General features: G+C 34.3%; 2 protein-coding genes across 2 annotated transcripts; both read right to left on the bottom strand.

The window, feature by feature from the left end:
- Positions 1 to 9,869: 9,869 nt before the first annotated feature.
- Positions 9,870 to 10,229, bottom strand: LOC115963233. The gene has a single exon (XM_031082170.1). The coding sequence runs from the start codon at positions 10,227 to 10,229 to the stop codon at positions 9,870 to 9,872; it is 360 nt and encodes a 119-aa protein (XP_030938030.1).
- Positions 10,230 to 17,280: 7,051 nt separating this feature from the next.
- Positions 17,281 to 18,044, bottom strand: LOC115977830 (disease resistance response protein 206-like). The gene has a single exon (XM_031099856.1). The coding sequence runs from the start codon at positions 17,999 to 18,001 to the stop codon at positions 17,438 to 17,440; it is 564 nt and encodes a 187-aa protein (XP_030955716.1). The 5' UTR covers positions 18,002 to 18,044; the 3' UTR covers positions 17,281 to 17,437.
- Between the last annotated feature and the right edge of the window lie 276 nt (positions 18,045 to 18,320).

Genomic DNA, 18,320 nt, shown 5'->3' with positions numbered 1-18,320 from the left:
GGGTATGGTCACATGAAATCTGAATGTCCTATCTATTTGAAGTCTAAGGGTAAGGCTATGGCTGTAACCCTTAGTGATGGTGAAGTTTCTGATAATGAGTCTGATTGTGATGAGGATGGAAACTTCATTACTTTCACTGCTACGGCTGTAGTCAATGAGAGCATATCTGTTGAAGAGAACTATAGTTTTAAAAACCGAACCGGACCGGCCGGTTCAACCGGTTCAACTGGGAACCGGACCTTAATCCGGTCTGGTTATTATTAAAAACCGAAAATGAAGGAAAAACCGGAAAAACCGCCGGTTTAACCGAAAAACCGGAAACCGGTAAGGTTAAACCGGTTTTTAGCTTGTTCTTTAACCCTTCAGCCACTGTGTTTCTGACCAAAAAAAAAAAAAATAAATAAGAGATTTTGTTTCAGATTTAAGAAGAAGAGAGGTTTTGACTTTGAAAATGTTGTTAAGTTTAAAGCTGTGAAGCCTAAGATGCCCACATTGACACAAAAAATATCAGATTTACTATTTATGACTTGACACAGTTGAAAAGAACTGAGGAAACTCAAACCAAAGAGATGCAGCCACGCAGGTACAATGTCCGCTTCAGTTTAAGAGCTTTTCTTGCTGCTCTTGTATTTTTTTTCTTTTTTTTTGGCTGAATAAAAAGAATGAGAAAAATCTTGCTGCTGCTCTTGGAGACTTGCACAGGCGCTAATGCACATATATTGACCGAGAGAGAGCACTGAAGGCAAAGAGATGAGAAATGAGAGAAAAGTAAAAGAAGAAACCGTACAAAGCTTTTAATTAACCAAGGTGTGGATGTAAGATTTCAAAATATGTGGTAGGTGGATTATCAACGTGTAAAGGACTAAAGGTGGGATATGTGATGGAAAAGTAATGGGCAATGATATTGTCACTCACAGGTGACTTTTTGATATTTGAAAAATGAAAGAATAATAAAAATAATTTTTATAGTAGGCTTGAGTTTGGTTGTCTAATATATAAATAAAGAGAGATGTTATATTTACAATATTTTTACAACAAATTATAAGTGGTTAGTTGTTATTGGTTCAAATTTGAACTTAATATTAAAATTACTTTTTTTTCCCTAACAATAACAATTAGTAACAACTAACCACTTAGAATTTGTTGTAGAAATATTGTAAAACTATTGTGAACATATCATTTCTTATAAATTAAAGTTAAGGTTTAATGTTTTACTGTTATTTAATTTGATTTTTTAGTTAAAATATTAGTTATAAAATTATTTATTTATTTATTTATATTTTATAATTATTAATTAATTATTTATGACATCATCGGTTCGACCATCGGTCCGACCCCGGTCCGACCATAAAACCGAGAATCACTCTCTATTCCGGTTCTTTGATCGTACCGGTTTTTAAAACCATGAAGAGAACCCTTCTGATGGGGAACTTTTTGAAGATGCAGATCTTCAGAAGGCCTATAATAAACTTTGCAAAGTTACTGCAAAGGATGCTATGAATGTTGAATTTGGCCTGAAGAAAATTGAATCTCTTGAGCTTGAAAAGAAGAATTTGCTTGTAAAATTGTTTGATGCTAATGAACTTTTGAATAATGTGAAAACTGAGAATATGCTTTTGCTTGATAAAGTTAAATCTTTGGAACTTGATTTATCTGTTGCTAGATCTACTAGTTCTAAACTTGATCAAATGTTGAGTGTTCAAAAGTCTCCTTCTGACAAATCTGGATTAGGTTATGTTGAAAGCATCTCTGTGTCTGCTCCCCATTCCACAAACTTTGTCCCTTCATTTTCTTCTGAACCTTCTGTGAGTGAGATTGTGAGTGAAACTGTCAAACCCCCTGTAAGTGAGGTTGTCAAACCTATAGAAGTTTCATCATCTAGGAAGATTAGGGTTGATTTGAAAAAGTTTAAGTCTAAGAAACCTACCCTATCTAAGGATAAGACACATGATAAGCCTGCATGGGTTTGTCACTTTTGTGGAAAGTCTGGATACATACGTCCAAACTATTATAAGCTGCAAGCTGCAAAGAGTGCAAACAAACCAAAAGTACCTGTGCCTCAAGCACAATATCTTATGATACTTATTGGAGAATTGGTAAAGGCTTTAAACCTTTATTCCAATCCTGGAGTTGGTAATCATTCCCATGTGAATAAAAACTCCAATGCTCATGGTGCATCTAAAAGGTTTTGGATGCAAAAGACTCGAACTAACTGAGTCTTTTTGACATGGTTCTTGTGCTTCATTGCTTTACCCTTTGTGACCATCGTTCCTTGATTTTTTTTTTTTTTTTTTTTTTTTTTTTTTCTAGGATTTGCATTGCATAACATTTATGCATTTTATTCTAGGTGTTTTTTTTGATAAAAAAAAAAAAAAAAAAAAAGGAAAAAGGGAAGAAAAAGGAAGCAAATTGTGTTTTGTACTATTTTTCTTGGTTTTTGAGAACAAGGTTGGTCAATTTATTTTCACATAACATGTCGCTTGTACCTTGTTTAGCTTTGATGAGCTTACTTTTTACACTTTACTAATTGAAGCTTTGTAGTGCATGTTGTGTGGGAAAGATGTTTATGGTTTTTGATTACACTGTCTTAATCTTGAAGTCAGATGTTTTTGACTGTCGGACTTGAACTTTTAGAGAAAGGCATAAATAACCATCTCACCACTGTTCACTAGCCAATCATAAACACCTTAGTGCATATCATAAACACCTTAGTGCATATCATAAGATTTTGTGTTCGAGAAAGTGTAGCACATGCACAAAAAGAACATAAGGTGAAGCCTCGATTTAAATTGCTTAATACTTAAAATTATTGTGTACTATTAGGCTTGATGCCAAAATCACATGACTTAAAATTGGTATGTATATTATGAGGCATAAATTCAAGAAACTTACATGATTGCAAGCTTATGATTTAGGAGATGTGGGAGTTATATGATGTAACTCTTTAGGTGTTAGTCTCTTTTAAATTCTATGTGATGAATTTGTAGACTTTGTGATTGATTGCTATTCACATATCACCTCACATATATCTAGTTGCACACACTACACAAGTTACTCTTTGCTAAACATTGTACATGTTATTGTGTGTGTTTATGGTCTGACCAACCAAGTTTTTTGCAAATACCTTGAATTTTGTGCAAAATCAACTTGATGCTTGAAAATTTATGGAGAATGCAAGGAATTTTAATTTTGGGAATTTTGGGCTTAAATTCTTGTTTTTGAAAATCACATCATCACATACTCATGCATTTTGTTCTTCAATTTCAATGCTTTGAGTTATTTCTAAATTTTTTTTCAAAAACTGTGTTTTTCCTCAAATTTAGTGAGCCTCTACCCATTTCGATTGATCCATTCTATTTTTCGATCGATTGAAATTTTTTAAAATTGTTTTGTTAAAGTCTCTGTCTGTTTCGATCGATCGAAGTTGTTTTTCGATCGATCGAAACTCGTAAATCAAGTTTTTTTAAAACTTAGATTGGACTGTTTCAAAATTACTTTTTCAAAATTTTTCAAACTTTCCTCTCTCTCTCCGACTTGGCAAGGCTCCACTGAGGATTTTTTTGTCTTTTTCGACCAAATTTTTTGCAAGGTTTTTGTCTCCCAAGGCCGGTAAGACCTTTATACCCTTCCTTTTGCATTTATTTTCATGTTTTCATGCATAAACTCATGCATTTTAAGGGGATTTTCGAAACTTTTCACTTTTGGGATTTTTGTTCAATCAATCCTCTTTTTCTGAAATTGATCATTGGGTTTTACTTCTATTTTGGTATATTCATGATATATGATGGTTAATTTGATCAATTTGGGGCTTTGTGAAAAATTGAAAATTCTAGGGCTTGTAATTAACCCGAATTGGGGATTTTGTTCACATTTGGTTAAATTGATGAAATTGGCTTGTTGATTTGATGTAATTGGTCATTATTTTCTGCAATTTATCTTGTATGATGATCAATTAGTCAATATCTTTCAAATTGTTCAAGTGGTTTTTTCAAAATTTTGGGGTTTTGTGTTAAGAACTCTATGCTCAAGCCAATTTTGTGAATTTGAACTTATTTGAAATAATTGCACTGCATTAGGACATGCATCATGCCATTTGAATTGTTCATGCATCATATAGATTTTTGTTCTATATTTTTTATGTGCTAACTTGCAGTCTGCCCTTGGTATTTTTTTGTGTGTTTTTGTTTCTTTGCTTTGTGTTTTGGTCCTTATCCTAGCACCATGCCTAGGAAACTAGAGCCCATAGGACCCCTTCCACTTCCTCTGAGTCTCCCTCTAGGAGTGAGTTGTTTAGGAATGATAAAAGCAGAGAGGCCTTTGAGAATTTGAACCGTAAGCGTAAGATTTGGGCTGAACTTGCTGTGATTTTAGATGAGATTGATCCGGCCATTAGGGCTAACTTTGAGTCTAGAGGTTAGTTGCCTCTCTTAGAGATAGATCATCCACCCCCGACCGCCCTGATTAGAGAGTTCTTCTCGAACTTCTCTTGCCACGTCTATGATTCCAATACCCTTCTTAGGAGTTGGATACGAGGTGTTGAGTTCACCATTACCTCTTGGGTAGTGGTTGAGGCTCTTGGGGTTCCGGTTGTTCGGGAGCCTGACTATCCCTATGATGAGTCTCCTTCCTTAGATGTTGTCATGTCATACATCACTGGGTTATCTATCCAGTGGGGTTCTGATCCTCGGATCACGTCCGCTGAGCTTACCGAGATTGCTTATCTTTTCTTTAGGATAGCGTGTCATTCGTTGTGGCCTATTTCTCATTTCCACACCATCCCTCTAGAGCGATGTGTGTTTTTGTATGCGTTCATTTTTGGTGCGTCTATTAGTTTCCCTCATCTGTTCCTTCGTTCCTTGAACGAGGTTCATAGGAGTTCTGCCGTAGGGCATGCGCTTATTCATCCTATTTTCATTCATAGGATTCTGCTGTTTTTGGGGCTAGATGGTTTCCTGATAACGCCTTAAAATGTATACTTGTTATATATTTATATGGACGTTATCTCCTTATTACTATGCTTAATTTTTATAATTAAGCCATGATTTGCATTAGTCCCTATTATTTATCTTTACATAATTTCTTGAATAAGATGCTATTCATTGTGTGTAATTTTCTACTTTCAGGAAATCATGTGAGAAAGATGAGTTTACAGGAATTTGTGAGAGAATGGAGGCCAAACTAAAATTAAAGTGGAGCTAAATGACCATACTTAAATGTCTAAGGAGGTGCAGCTGGAGTGCTTGGATCGTCTACCCTGATTGGAAGCTTCAAATAAGGAAAGAAATCAAAGAGGCAGAACCTGAAAAGGAAAAATCTGATTTGAGCACTGATCAGTATTTTGGGTGTATCTCTCTCCTCAAAAATCTAATTGACACAAGGCCAGATGGTTTGGAACCGTGACTTAAATATCTACAACTTTACAGTTTTGAGTTTTTCGAAATTCTCAATTTTTGAAGGCCGAAATTAACTCACAAGTTACCGCTATAAACCTGGACGGAAATTAAAATAGTAAATGTTTTATTTTCTTTGGACACTTAGACATTAGGGTTTTGAAGGGAGGCTGTGGAGAACGAATTTTGGAGAGAAAAAATTGTATTTTCCTTTCTCTAATGGCAGCCTAAACTCTTTGCTAGGGTTAGGGGTTATGTTTCTTCTATACGGTATGAATATTCAATGTGATTCTTTCTAGGATTTTATCAACAACATATTTGATTGTTCAATTAGATTTCTTTTGATGTATTAGTTCTTCCATGCTTTCAATAAGTTCAATCATGTTTTTCTTATTGTTTAGAGGAATTTCTAATAGTTTCAAATAGAAATCAGGTTTTAAAGTGAATGAGTTTTTCTGAAAACTTTTCTAACCGCATTATTAATCGAGGTTATCATGCATTCTTGAATTGTCTCAGTTCAACCGAATCATAAGTTTTTAATTGTATAAGAACAATCAATTATGAAATAGATATTTTCTTAGATCACAAAGAATTTCATATCAATATAGGGAAACACCCCGATGCCCTAGTATTTACATTATTGATTTAAATTAGTTTTTATCATTATTCTTGTTAACACTCACCAAGCAAAAGTATTTTTTTTCTTCACCCAAATTGTGCTATTTAATTATATTGTCTTTGAATTTACCCTGCTCCTTGTGGTTCGACCTCGGTACTCCGAGAATTATATTGCTACGATCTCCTGCACTTGGGAGTGAGCAACCATTTCCCTTCTGGTGAGCCTGTTCATGTTGTTGTTCCCATATGTGCCACCTTTCTTAGACAAAGGGCTGCTCACTTGAGAGTTGCTCCTTCGCGTCCTGGACGTGCGTCATCTAGTGCTGTTCCCCCTCCTTCCTCTTCTACAGGTGCAGATGCTGTTGAGACATCGGGTGCTGCTGCTGCAGATGCTGATGTTCCTCCATCGACTGCTTTAGATGTTTCAGACATTCGACGTACATTGGATCATGTCGTAACCGTTCAGGCGGCTCATGGACAGATTTTGGTGGATGTGCTCGATGAGATCCATGCCTTGCGTGCGGAGTTGGCACAGTTTAGACGCTCTTCCACACCACCTCCCTTTTGATGATGGATTTTGTTTGCCCTTTGGCATTCCGTCACAAAAAGGGGGAGTACATTGTAGAGTGTTTGTTTTCAGGGGGAGAGTATTTCGTTGGTTGGAGCTTGTGGAGTTTAGATTGTATCTAGGTGCTTTACTTTGTATTTTATCTTTTTAGTTCTTGCCATGTTTTTGATGGGATATTCATGTTAAGGGGAGTATTATTGTTTTTACCGTATATGTTTCTTGTTTCAAACTGTTCATTGATTTATATTTATGAGTTATTCATTGATATATGTCGTTATTGTGTGTTGTTTGAAATCAAGAATTTAATTTGTTTACTTGTATTTTTTTCACACATGCGGTTATGCATTTTGTTTAGTGTTTCAGGAAATATACAGGTTGATTTAATTGAGCTGCTGTCTACACTTGCAACTGATGGATAATAGTTAGGATTGAATTTGTTTTATGAGCATTATTTGTGTAAAGGGCTTTTATTTTGTAAACTTTGAGTTTCTAGTTGTGTTTTGTCACGGATTGCCAAATGGGGAGTTTGTTAGGTTCTAAAGATTTAGGTATTTATGTATTTAGAACTCTAATGTGTATTGTTGGCAAACCATGATCAAAACAATGTGTTTAGAAGTGTTTTAGTCTTGCTCAAAGTTGTGTATTTTATGTAAAGTTGGAATCGAGCTAATACAGAAAAGATTAATGCATTTCGGCCTGGCTCGATCAATCGAAGCTTAGGCTTGATCGATCGAATCTCGAGCAGAATGTTTTTTTCTGCAGATTTCCAACTTAGCCCTAGTTGTTTTAAAACGTTTTAGGGTTTACTAATTTGTCCTAAGTATAAAAGGTAAACCCTAGCCACGTTTTAGTGTTGCTCATATTGCGATTTGTGTAAATCTCTTGTGAGATCTAGAGGAGCTTTCCTTTACACAAACTTAGGGTTTTCAGGGAGAAGATATTTTCTACACCTTGATGATCAACTCGGTTGCTGCCATTGAAGCTTAAAGAAAACACAAGCGGGTGTGCTTGTATCTGGTGGTGAATCCAAGAAAGAAGGAGTCCGTGGATTCGGAGCTTGCACGTAGTCGTGTCGATAAGTTCTACTGGTTGGTAGCAATAAGAAGTCGAGCGTGGGGGCTTGTAAGTTTTATTGTATGAATTTTGATTCTTTCAAGATAGTGGATTCAAGTTTACTTTGAGGATAGCTAAGTCAAATCCTCCCTAGGTTTTTACCCGTTTAGTTTCCTGGGTGATCATATCTTGTATTATTTATCTTTTCCCTGCTTTGCATGATATGATCTTTGTAATTGTGTTAACCTAGATTTGTTAAATTGGACTAAGTAACAACTTGGCTAATTACCTAGGTTAAATCAATTGTGTATTAAGGGGTCTAAAAACCAACAATAGGAAAAGTCAAAAGAAAGAGATCTAGAAAGAAAGAGGGGGGCTCCCAAATATACTACATCATTTTTTAGAGTTTTGATTAGCAAAATGCTTTTGATGCTTCTACGGTGTGGGTGATGAGTATGCTTGGAAAAGAAAACCCCTGACTTGTCCTTATTGATGCTTTGTCCTGACCACTTGTAATACTTTTCCAGCAACTTGTTGAGATTGTGTGCATCTTTGGAGGTAGCCTTTAAGAAAAGAACTATGTCATCTACATACATTACATGGGAAATGGTTGGGCCTTGGGAGCTAGCTTTGATACTATTGATGTTCATGCTTCTTAATTCTCAGTCTAAAAGCCTAGAGAGCACTTCTTGTCCCAGGATGAATAAGTAACAAGAAAGTGGGTCTCCTTGCCTCAGTCTCTTGCTGGGGATGAAACTTTCTGATTTGCCCCCGTTCACCATAATCTTGAAGGTCATCGAGGATATGCAAGCAATAATCCAGCCAGTAAAGGTATGGTTGAACCCCAGATGAAGGAGGACAGATTTGATGAAACTTTAGTTTACCTTGTCGTAGGTCTTTTGGAGGTCTAGTTTAATGGCCATAAGCCTTGCCTTTGGTCTTCAAGTTTTAAACCCATGAAGAAGCTCTTGGACGATCACTTGATTTTCTGCTATCCATATGTTGGGGATGAAGGTGGATAGAGTAGGAGAGATAATTTTGTCTAGCAGGGGTTTGAGTTTGGTAGTTAAGAGCTTTAAGATTAATTTATAGGCCACGTTCCAAAGAGAGATGGGCCTAAAATGATTAACCATAGAAGGGTTAGAAAATTTAGGAACGAGCATAATTAAGGATTTGTTTACCTCTCTTCGCATAGAGCTAAGCCAAAAAAAGGAGATAACAGCATTGGTCACATCCTTCCCTATTGTTCGCAAAAGTTGCTTGTAAAATAGTACAAGGAAACTAGTAGGACCTCGGGGCTTTCAAATCTTGCATTTGGAATAAAGTTGATTTGATTTCCTCAAGAGATGGGATGGTGAGGAGACTTGCATTTTCATCTTCTGTGATGCAAGGGAGCAGCAGGTGTTCAAGATGGGGGGGGGGGGGAAGTAGACTTCTTCTTCCTCAAATTGTTGTTTGAAAATTTTGAGGAATAACTATCTAGTTTGCTTAGAATATGTGATCTAGGAACCGTCCTCTGTATTGACCACATCGATATTGTTTCGCTTTCTCCAAATTATGGTAGAGAGGTGAAAAAACTTTGAATTTTTATCACCTAACTTTAGCCAAATTTCTCTAAATTTTTCATGCCACGAAGTTTAAACCATCACGGCTTGGGGCTTTCAAATCTTGCATTTGGAATAGAGCGGATTTGATTTCCTTAGGAGATGGGATGGTGAGGAGACTTTCATTTTCATCTTCTATGATGCAAGGGAGCAGCATGTGCTCAAGATGGATGGGGAAGTAGGCTTCTTCTTCCTCAAATTGTTGTTTGAAATTTTCGAGGAATAACAGCCTAGTTTGCTTAGAATATGTGATCCAGGAACCGTCCTCCATCTTGATCACATCGATATTGTTTCACTTTCTCCGAATTATGGTAGAGAGGTGAAAAAACTTTGAGTTTTTATCACCTAATTTTAGCCAAATTTCTCTAGATTTTTGACGCCACAAAGTTTAACTTTGAAAAAGCCATTCATCTAGTTTAGCTTACAGAGAGGTTTCCAGGGCTTCATTCTCTTGGGAAGGGTGTTGGGATTGGACATCTTTGATTTTGCAAGTGAGAGTATTGATTCTATCTTGACATCAGCCAAATACCTCTTCCACTTATGAAGGGCATCCTTAGTCGAGGCATGTTTCTTGTATAACTTTATGAATTTTGAGCCCGTAGCTTCTATATTCCAAGCATTCTCTATCACAGGGACCTAGGCTTTGTCCCTTAGCCAAGCTGCTTCAAATCTAAAAGGCATATGGGCAAATTCTTCATCAGGGTTGGTATCTAGAAGTATAGGGGTGTGATCTGGTTTAATAGCCCCAAGGTGGGAGATTGTAGCTTTCGGGAAAGTTAGTCTCCATGAAATGTTTGCTATTCCCCTGTCCAACCTTCTCTTAATAGCAGCATTGCCCCATTTCCCTTTTGCCCAAGTAAATTTGCTCCCTGAGTACCCTAAGTCAATAGCACCAAATTTGAACATGAGATCCTTGAGGTGGTTGGTCTCTGAAGTGCTACCTCTCTTGCCCCCTTTTCTTTTGTCGTCGCTGATGGTGTAATTAAAATCCCCCATGCATACCCATGGGCCTTGGTAAGCTTCAAGTAGGGCAGTTAAGTTTTCCCAGGCTTTCTTTTTCTTTAAGGGTACGGGCGGCCGTAGAAACCAACTAGTAATCACTTGCACACAGCACTAGACTTGATCGCAATTAGATTTTTCTCAAATTCCACTTGACTTGTTGAAATGCCCTTTTTCCACATGATACATAGCTCGCCTACCTTGCCTTTTACTTCAACAACTAATTTGTAATCAAACTTCAGTGAACATTTTACAAACTCCATATGACATTCTTTTGCTTTAGTTTCAGACAAAAATAAAACATCTGGCCTTGTGCCTTTTATTTGAGCCTAAGGGCTCTAATTGTCAAGGTGTTGCAGATGCCTTGATAGTTCCAACCAAGGATCTTCATGGCGAGGTTGGGGACATGATAAGGCTTGCCTCCTCGGCCATAGAATTAGAGTAAGAAGAAATAGTAGGTGTTGTTGATGTGGGTGGTGATGGAGTGTTTGGTGTGGATGTATCAAAAACATTCTTTGTATTATATAGCTCATTGTGGTAATTCGACGTACCTGGCTTATGTCTTTGTTGAAGGATGAAATGCTCCAATCTCGATTGAGGAGTTAGCATAACTGTATCCGGGTCAAAGTAAACTAGTTCTAGCCCTGTGACAGCCCTTTTTAGTCGCTTTGCGAAATGTTCATATTCTTACCTTGAAACTTTTCTCTTTAAAGAGATGGTGGCCAGAGTGTTTTGGGGGGGGGGGGGGGGGGGGGGGGGGGGGGTGGAGTAGATGAGTTGATTGGGATGGTGACGTGAAATTGGGGATTTAGGTCAAAGATGAGATCTGCAGCATTGGAGTAAGGGTTTGTGATAGTGTCCTTATAGACACCACATTTTGTATGGTTGTACCCCTTGTGACTTGGGCTCCCGTTCCCCAATGATGCTGAAATTCTAAGACCTAAGGTTAGTTTAGGGCCCAACTAGATGCTAAATTGACTTGAGAAATGTTAAAATGAAAAATATAACTTTTAATGAGCAAATAAATCTATTTTTGGAAAAGTAAGGCTAAGGAAGCCTTCGGTATGCACACATAGGAATCATCTTGCGAGCGCAGCCTTAATGCATGCACTACAGGCTCAAACATGCGTGCACATGTAAGGTTCCAGAAACATAAAAAATGCAAGTTTTATGCATTAATGCTGAAGTTTTTTTTTCTCTCTCTCTCTCTCTCTCTCTCTCTCTCTCTCGTCCATCAGACGTTTTGTTAAAGACACTAAGTCTATTGTGGGTTCTTTATAATCTCATTCCTTCTTTCATATTAGGAGGCAAGGTATTGTTGTTGCCCATTCCTGAGCCAAGAGAGCTAGATTATTTTTTTGGTTGGTTTTGATGGAGTCTATTTCTCTAGAAATTTTCCATTTTGTTGCTTTTGATTTACAAGTTATTTGAATAAAACTATGACGACTTATTGTTGTTAAGACAATAATTAAGTATAGAATCCATATATATTAGTTCAGACTTCAGATAACGCCCTTGAAAGTTACACATTACAAAAAGTATTGGACTTTTATTTATTTTTTAAATAATTTGATAATTGGAGGTGAGGGAATTTGAATTTGGATATTTTTGTTAAAAATATTAAGAAATACCAATTATTGAACTACATGACTTATGGCCAAAAAACATTGGACCTTCTTTATTTGATATACTAGTCGCCAACCCGTGCGATGCACGGGAAAACTATTAAATATAAGACAAAGTTTAATTACAAAATTAGTTGTAACCTTAGGCTACAAACTTAATATCTTTTTATTGAAGTTGAATTTTGACAAATCTACCATTAAAATACATCTTCTTCTTATATCCTCCATGCTTGCAAAATTTCAAGAAAATTAATGATCAATAACTATGGCATTAATTATTTTTTTTTAATTGCAAGTTTTTTTAATTTAAAATTATGCATAAAATATAAGCTTATAGATCATATAGTAAATAATATCCGATTGATACAAAATTTAACATGTGTATTAAAAGCGTAAAAAATATGCAATTCAATGGTTAGATTTTCAAAATATGTTGTAATATTTATTTTATTGAGTGAATTTGTAGCCTTAAGTTACAACTAATTTTGTAGTTAAATTTTATCCTTAAATATGAGTTATTGCATATTCTATTAGGGTAGTTTAAGAGATTATTTTAAATCTCCATTTCATTATATTTTAGCTGGAAAATACTATATTGTCCCATAAATATTGGAACACAAATCGTCTTTTAACGTAAATGTTTATGAAGTTGCATTTCAATAATAAACTCCCCACAAAAATAATATAACTCAACCAAAAAAACAAACTTCTATGAACAACTACTAATGTGAGTTTCATATTTTGTTGTTATTTCTATAGTATAATATAGTTACTAACTCATGCAATGCACAGTACATTTTAATTAAAATTATATATATTTATTCAAATTTGTATGGAAAAAAAAAAGTAATTAATTCAATTTTCAATCTCTCTATTAATTCACTTGTTGTGAGTTTTATAGACAAACTTCATAAACAAAAATGATAGAGAACATCATACAAACATATAAAGGCAAAGCAAATAATGATTTTTTTGAATTTAATTAAGAATAGTTGTATCAATAGGAGTCAAGGTTTTATGTTTCAGTTTGGATGTTTCTTTTGAGTTGTATCAAAATAATTACATACAATAAATGATATATCAATTTTTATTAATTGATAATAATAATAATAATATAATAGATGTACATGGCCTAACTCCTTTGAGGTAACCAATTAGACTCATAATTAAAAATTATAATAATCTACAATAAAATGCCCCAAACAATTTCACAATATTTCTAAATTAGTATATCAACTCAAATAAGAACAATATAATGCATTAGGACTTGGGCTTGAGCCATATCTGTAACATTTATTACTATAAATTTTTTTGGTAAAAAAAATTACATATGATACAATCATAAGTGAGACAAAAAATTAGAAGTATTTGATGAAGTAATTAAATTGAAATATTGTACTACCTTCCAGATAAGGATTCTGAGCATCTGTTGGTCACCACCATAGTTGGAAATAGGGCTGAGGGATCCACCCAACACAAGTTCCTTGTTAGTTTGAAAAAAGCCTGAGCACAGCATATTGTAGCAACAGGTGTTATTATTTGGAGAAGTCTGCAGGCATTATAAAAAACTCATTTCAAAAACCAGTAAAAAGAAACAATAAATACGCTGGTGCTAGCGGGGGAGTCAAAAACACTAAAATGGGCATAGCTATACATCCACAGTAATAAGATTCAAATGTATATTTCATCAAATAACCCAAAAGAACAATCACTTTCACTTCTCACTAAAAAATAAATCAAACAAAACAAAAGGTAAAAGTTTCAGATTCATAGAACAAAACAGATATACGCATCATCAACATGTAAAAATAAGAGTTTATGAATAGAGAAAGAGAGAGAGATATACATGGCCAAAGCGTTTGAGGTGAGCGGCATAGGCCTTGACGAACTCGTGAGGTGACACATCTTTTACGGTTCTCGCTGCCTCCATTTTTTCTTCTTTCTGCTTTCTTCTTTCTTCTGGTGCTGCTGCTGCTTGTGCTCTTGCGGCGATGTGTTGTATGTGTGTGTGAGGGTTTGTGAAAAGAGAGTATATAAGATATGTTTCAGGAATTAGGGTTAACCAAGCGCATGACTCTTTAGGGTTTTGAGTTTGTTGGTGTTATAAAATAGGAGTCGGGTTTCACATTTTAGTTTGATGTTTCTTTTTCTTTTTTTAAATAAAATTTGAAAATATATTAGTGATGTGGAAAATATTTCTTTAGTATATATATAGAAATATAAAATCAAAATATATATATATTTTTTAAAATAATGCTGACATGGAAAATTGTGGTGCTAGCAAAAGCTTCGGTTTTATATATATATATAGATTATGGCTTTTTTCAAGGCGATGTTGTCTATAAAAAAAATCGTATAAAGAGATTGTATAAAAAAGAATAACCAATAAGCCCGATACGCATGCCAGAATGTCACCAACAAAATCATTGAGGTCTCAACATAGATGGGCATCAAGCTATTCCTGTTTTGTTTAGTGATCAAAGATTTGCAAAAGGAGCAGCTACACACAGTTCAGTTATTGCTTTCTCTTGGGACCAAACTTAAACGTAAAGAAAAAAAAGGTTCATCATTATTATATATCCAGAGGGAATTTCAGGGAAAAAAGAAAGAAAGAAAGGTTTGAATGTATTTTTCCCCATTGGGGTTCAAATTATAGTTGAATGCTGGTACTCACAGGAGATCGGGGTAGGCTATGCAAGACTGGTACACCTAGTCTCTAGTTCGATCCATAAACTTTAGTCAATGACTGATTTTTGTCTTTGAAGTTTATAGTGATATCTTTTAGTCACTAATAACTTTTTTATTTTTATTTTAGAAACTAGTCACTAATAACTTATAATGATTTTTTTAGTCCTTAACCAATTATTAAGATAATTATTTTTAATTTCTAACAAATATAAACTGCAATAATTTTTTTGGCCTCTAATATGTTTCTCACAGTGATGACATGTCAATTCAATAATGGACAAAGTTTAACTGTAAAATTGGATGTAGCCTAAGTCTATAACTTAGGCTACAACCATACTCAATAAAATAAATATTACTACATATTTTGAAAATTTAACTGTTGAATTGCATGTTCTTTATGCTCATAATACACATGTCAAATTTTGTGTCAATTGAATATTATTTACTATATGATCTATAAATTTATATTTTATGCATAATTTTAAATTACAAAATTTTGCAATTTAAATAATTTATAGATTACATGGTTATTGATCTTTAATTTTCTAGAAATTTTGCAAGCATGAAGGATATAAGAAGAAAATGTAATTTAACAGTCAAAATTTAACTCTAATAAAAAGATATTGAGTAAGGTTATGTTACAACCAATTTTGTAATTGAGTTTTGTCCTTCATAATTTGGACATATCAACATCAAAAGGACTAAAGCCAATCATTTAAATTTTAGAGTTTGAAATCAATCATGGATTAGAGTTTCACTTATTTTTAATTACTCTCTAATAAAGTTAAGATTTCCTTGTAATAATTCTTCCTATTCGAATGCATTTTCTTTTCAAAAGGAAATAAGTCAAATAACCCAAAAAAAAAAAAAAAAAAAAAAAAAAAAAAAAAAAAAAAATGTTTTGAGGCGACAAAGCTTGTCCTAAATTCCTAATAAATACCTTTTTGTCGCCGGAGGATACGATTTTGTAACAAACCGAAATAAAGGCCTTATGTAATAAGTCTATGTTTTAAAGACGACCCTGAGACGACCCTGAGTCAACTCGATAAGCATTGGACCTTTATTTGCTCTATTTTTTTGTTGTTTACGTACGTGCCATAGATGTTGGGTTAGATTTCTAGGTTTTTTAACATCAATTTCAACATGTCTCTGCTTAAAATTTATTTACTTTCTGTTTTTTAGGATTAGTTCTAAAAAAAGTTCTATGCCTAGGCCTAAGGCCTCCTCCTACACAACAAGGCCCCAAAATTATCTTAAAACAATTGGTTTCACATAATAAAGAAAAAAGTAGTTGGATTGTACAAAATCTAAATACAAAAAAGTAATTAGTATTTTTGCGTATAAAAGGCAAGAATGATAGTTGTAAATAGGAAAATTATAGTATAAAAATTAAATAAATAAATATTATTTAATTTATATATATATATATTTTTTTTTTTGAGAATCCAAAAATGGGGGTGTTTATGGTTATATTAAACCCTCGGGCAGAGCACACACGCTTAGGGATGTGATGCCCACCAACCGACTCCTGCTGGTAGCGGGAATCGAACCTAAGTGTGTAAGTCAGAGCGAACGAACCATATTTGAATACAAAAAGGTTTCACTTAAATTCTTTGTCTCAGATATTTAATTATATTGAGATGATTTTGGGATTTCAACTAATGATTAGTTGTCATTGCTAAAAATAAAATAATGCATGAGGAAGCAGGATATTGTAATCACGTCATTCGATTATGGCTATTTTAAGGGGAAACTTCATTCATTTGTGATGGAATGTTTGTGGAACTTTTTTTGTTTTTTTTGTTTTTGGTTTTTGAGAAGAATATGAATGTAAACGATGACTACGAAAGTGAGTACAAGAATACTACAGCCAAAAGAAGTCTATAGAACCTAGACTCCTAGAGCCGAGAACTTTACCAAATTAAGTAAGAAGGAGAGCTTTGATTTCAGCTGGAGAAACCAAATTCAAAGCCATCACAAATTATTAATAAGGTTTCAGAGAACAAAAAAGAAAAGAAAAGTAATTGGGTTAATCTTAATCATATTAATTTCTCTCTAAATTATCAAAATAATTATTCATTCATGAAACAAAGTAATTTTTTAATAATCTAAAATTATTGTCTAGGATTATCTCATGTTTACATGACCATAATTATTTTCTCTTTAAAGAAATAAAAAATTAGTCTTTAATTTATTTTGAATTAGTCTTTTGAGGTGGATTTTAGTTAGTTCAACTAGTAAAGTTTTTTATGGTTGTATAAGAAATCTGGGGTTCAATCCCCGCCTACATCGAAAACTGATTGGTGTTTTGGTCTGATGATAAAGAGCTATTATTAGGAGCGGACGCCATAAGTTGAAACTCTCTCTCTAAAAAAAAAAAAAAAGTATTTTGAGGATCAATTAAAATTCACCAAATTTATGCATGCATACTCATTCTAAGACTATCCAGCTACTGAAATTGTTTTCTTTGAATTACCTCAATCTCCAGTCAAAATCTTGATTTTTCATTTTTGCTCGGAAAAATACTATTATGCCCCCAAAATCCATGTGACCCATCCTGATGTGGATTTAATCTTATACTACTTTAGAAATTTCAAAGTATATAAAATGAAAAATTTTCCCCCAACACAATATTTCTCAAAACTGAGATTTTTTATAGTTACAAAATGAGATGTTCATAATTACAAATTATTTTTGCAATTATCAAAAAAAAAAAAAAAAAAAAAAAACCAACGAAAGCGCCAAAGTGGGCAGAAGTTTATTACATACTATCCTTCATGTAAAACAGAAATTATTTGTTTTTGGGTAAGTGACAAAGAAATCTTGATTTGATTAAAAAAGAAAAAAGAAAATTAAAAAAAATAATAAACAATCAGTCACAAACAAAATTTGTCACCAGCACTCGTACAATTTAATATCAACACGAAGCCGGAAATAAACTTCTCCTTCAAAGGCATCAGTCATCAAAGTGGCTATCCCTCTAGCCATGAAGAAGTCACCAGTGCCACCAACCACTGAAATATCCCTAGTCTTGTTCATTAGCGGATCAGCCCCAGCAAAGTTTATGCTCCCTTTATGTTGTGTAGAGTTGAAAACAAAGGAGAACCCCATCCAAGCTGTGAAAATGTCCTTTTTGTCATAAACATAAAAACCTTGGGCACGACCAACTGGGGTTGAGTGTAGATTGTTGTCTAATGTAATGGGGTCATCAAACACAATCAAGTCACCAAAATGGTTTTGTCCTGCCATTACCGTCGTGTTAGCCCAAGCTGGTGCTCCTACCATGGCTGAAGTTGCATTGTTAGAGTTCTTGCCATTGTAAATAATGTCATGGAAATAGAAAACTAACCTTTTACAAGGGTTTCGAGCCTTGATTTTCCTGGTGGGTGTAGCGGATAAGGATCCAAAGAATAGAGATAAGAGTAAGAGAGCAATAATTAGACTTTTAGGCTCCATTGTTAGTTCAATGGATAATGGGGTGGATCGAAATATGAAGGAAGTTGATGCTTTCATGAGATAAGGGACTCATTATATATGGTAGGAGAATGTTACTATCAACTAATTAATTAGTAAATTAGTGGTAAAGCTTGGCTTAAAAGAGATTTTGACAAAAAGAGTAAACCCCATTCACAATCCATGGTACTGTTTCTTTTCGATAGCTTCATGTCTACGACAAACGTAATAATTGGACACAAAATTAGATTCAAACATGGTGTGAAGTTGCATTCATAGTTCGTTGTCAACTTTTCACGTAAAGCCATATGAAGAAAATGGG

Source organism: Quercus lobata, chromosome 2 (genome assembly GCF_001633185.2).
Source record: "Quercus lobata isolate SW786 chromosome 2, ValleyOak3.0 Primary Assembly, whole genome shotgun sequence".
NCBI classification, from domain to species: Eukaryota; Viridiplantae; Streptophyta; class Magnoliopsida; order Fagales; family Fagaceae; genus Quercus; species Quercus lobata.
Note: the sequence above shows the minus strand (reverse complement) of the source record. Positions and strands in the feature narration are given on the sequence as shown.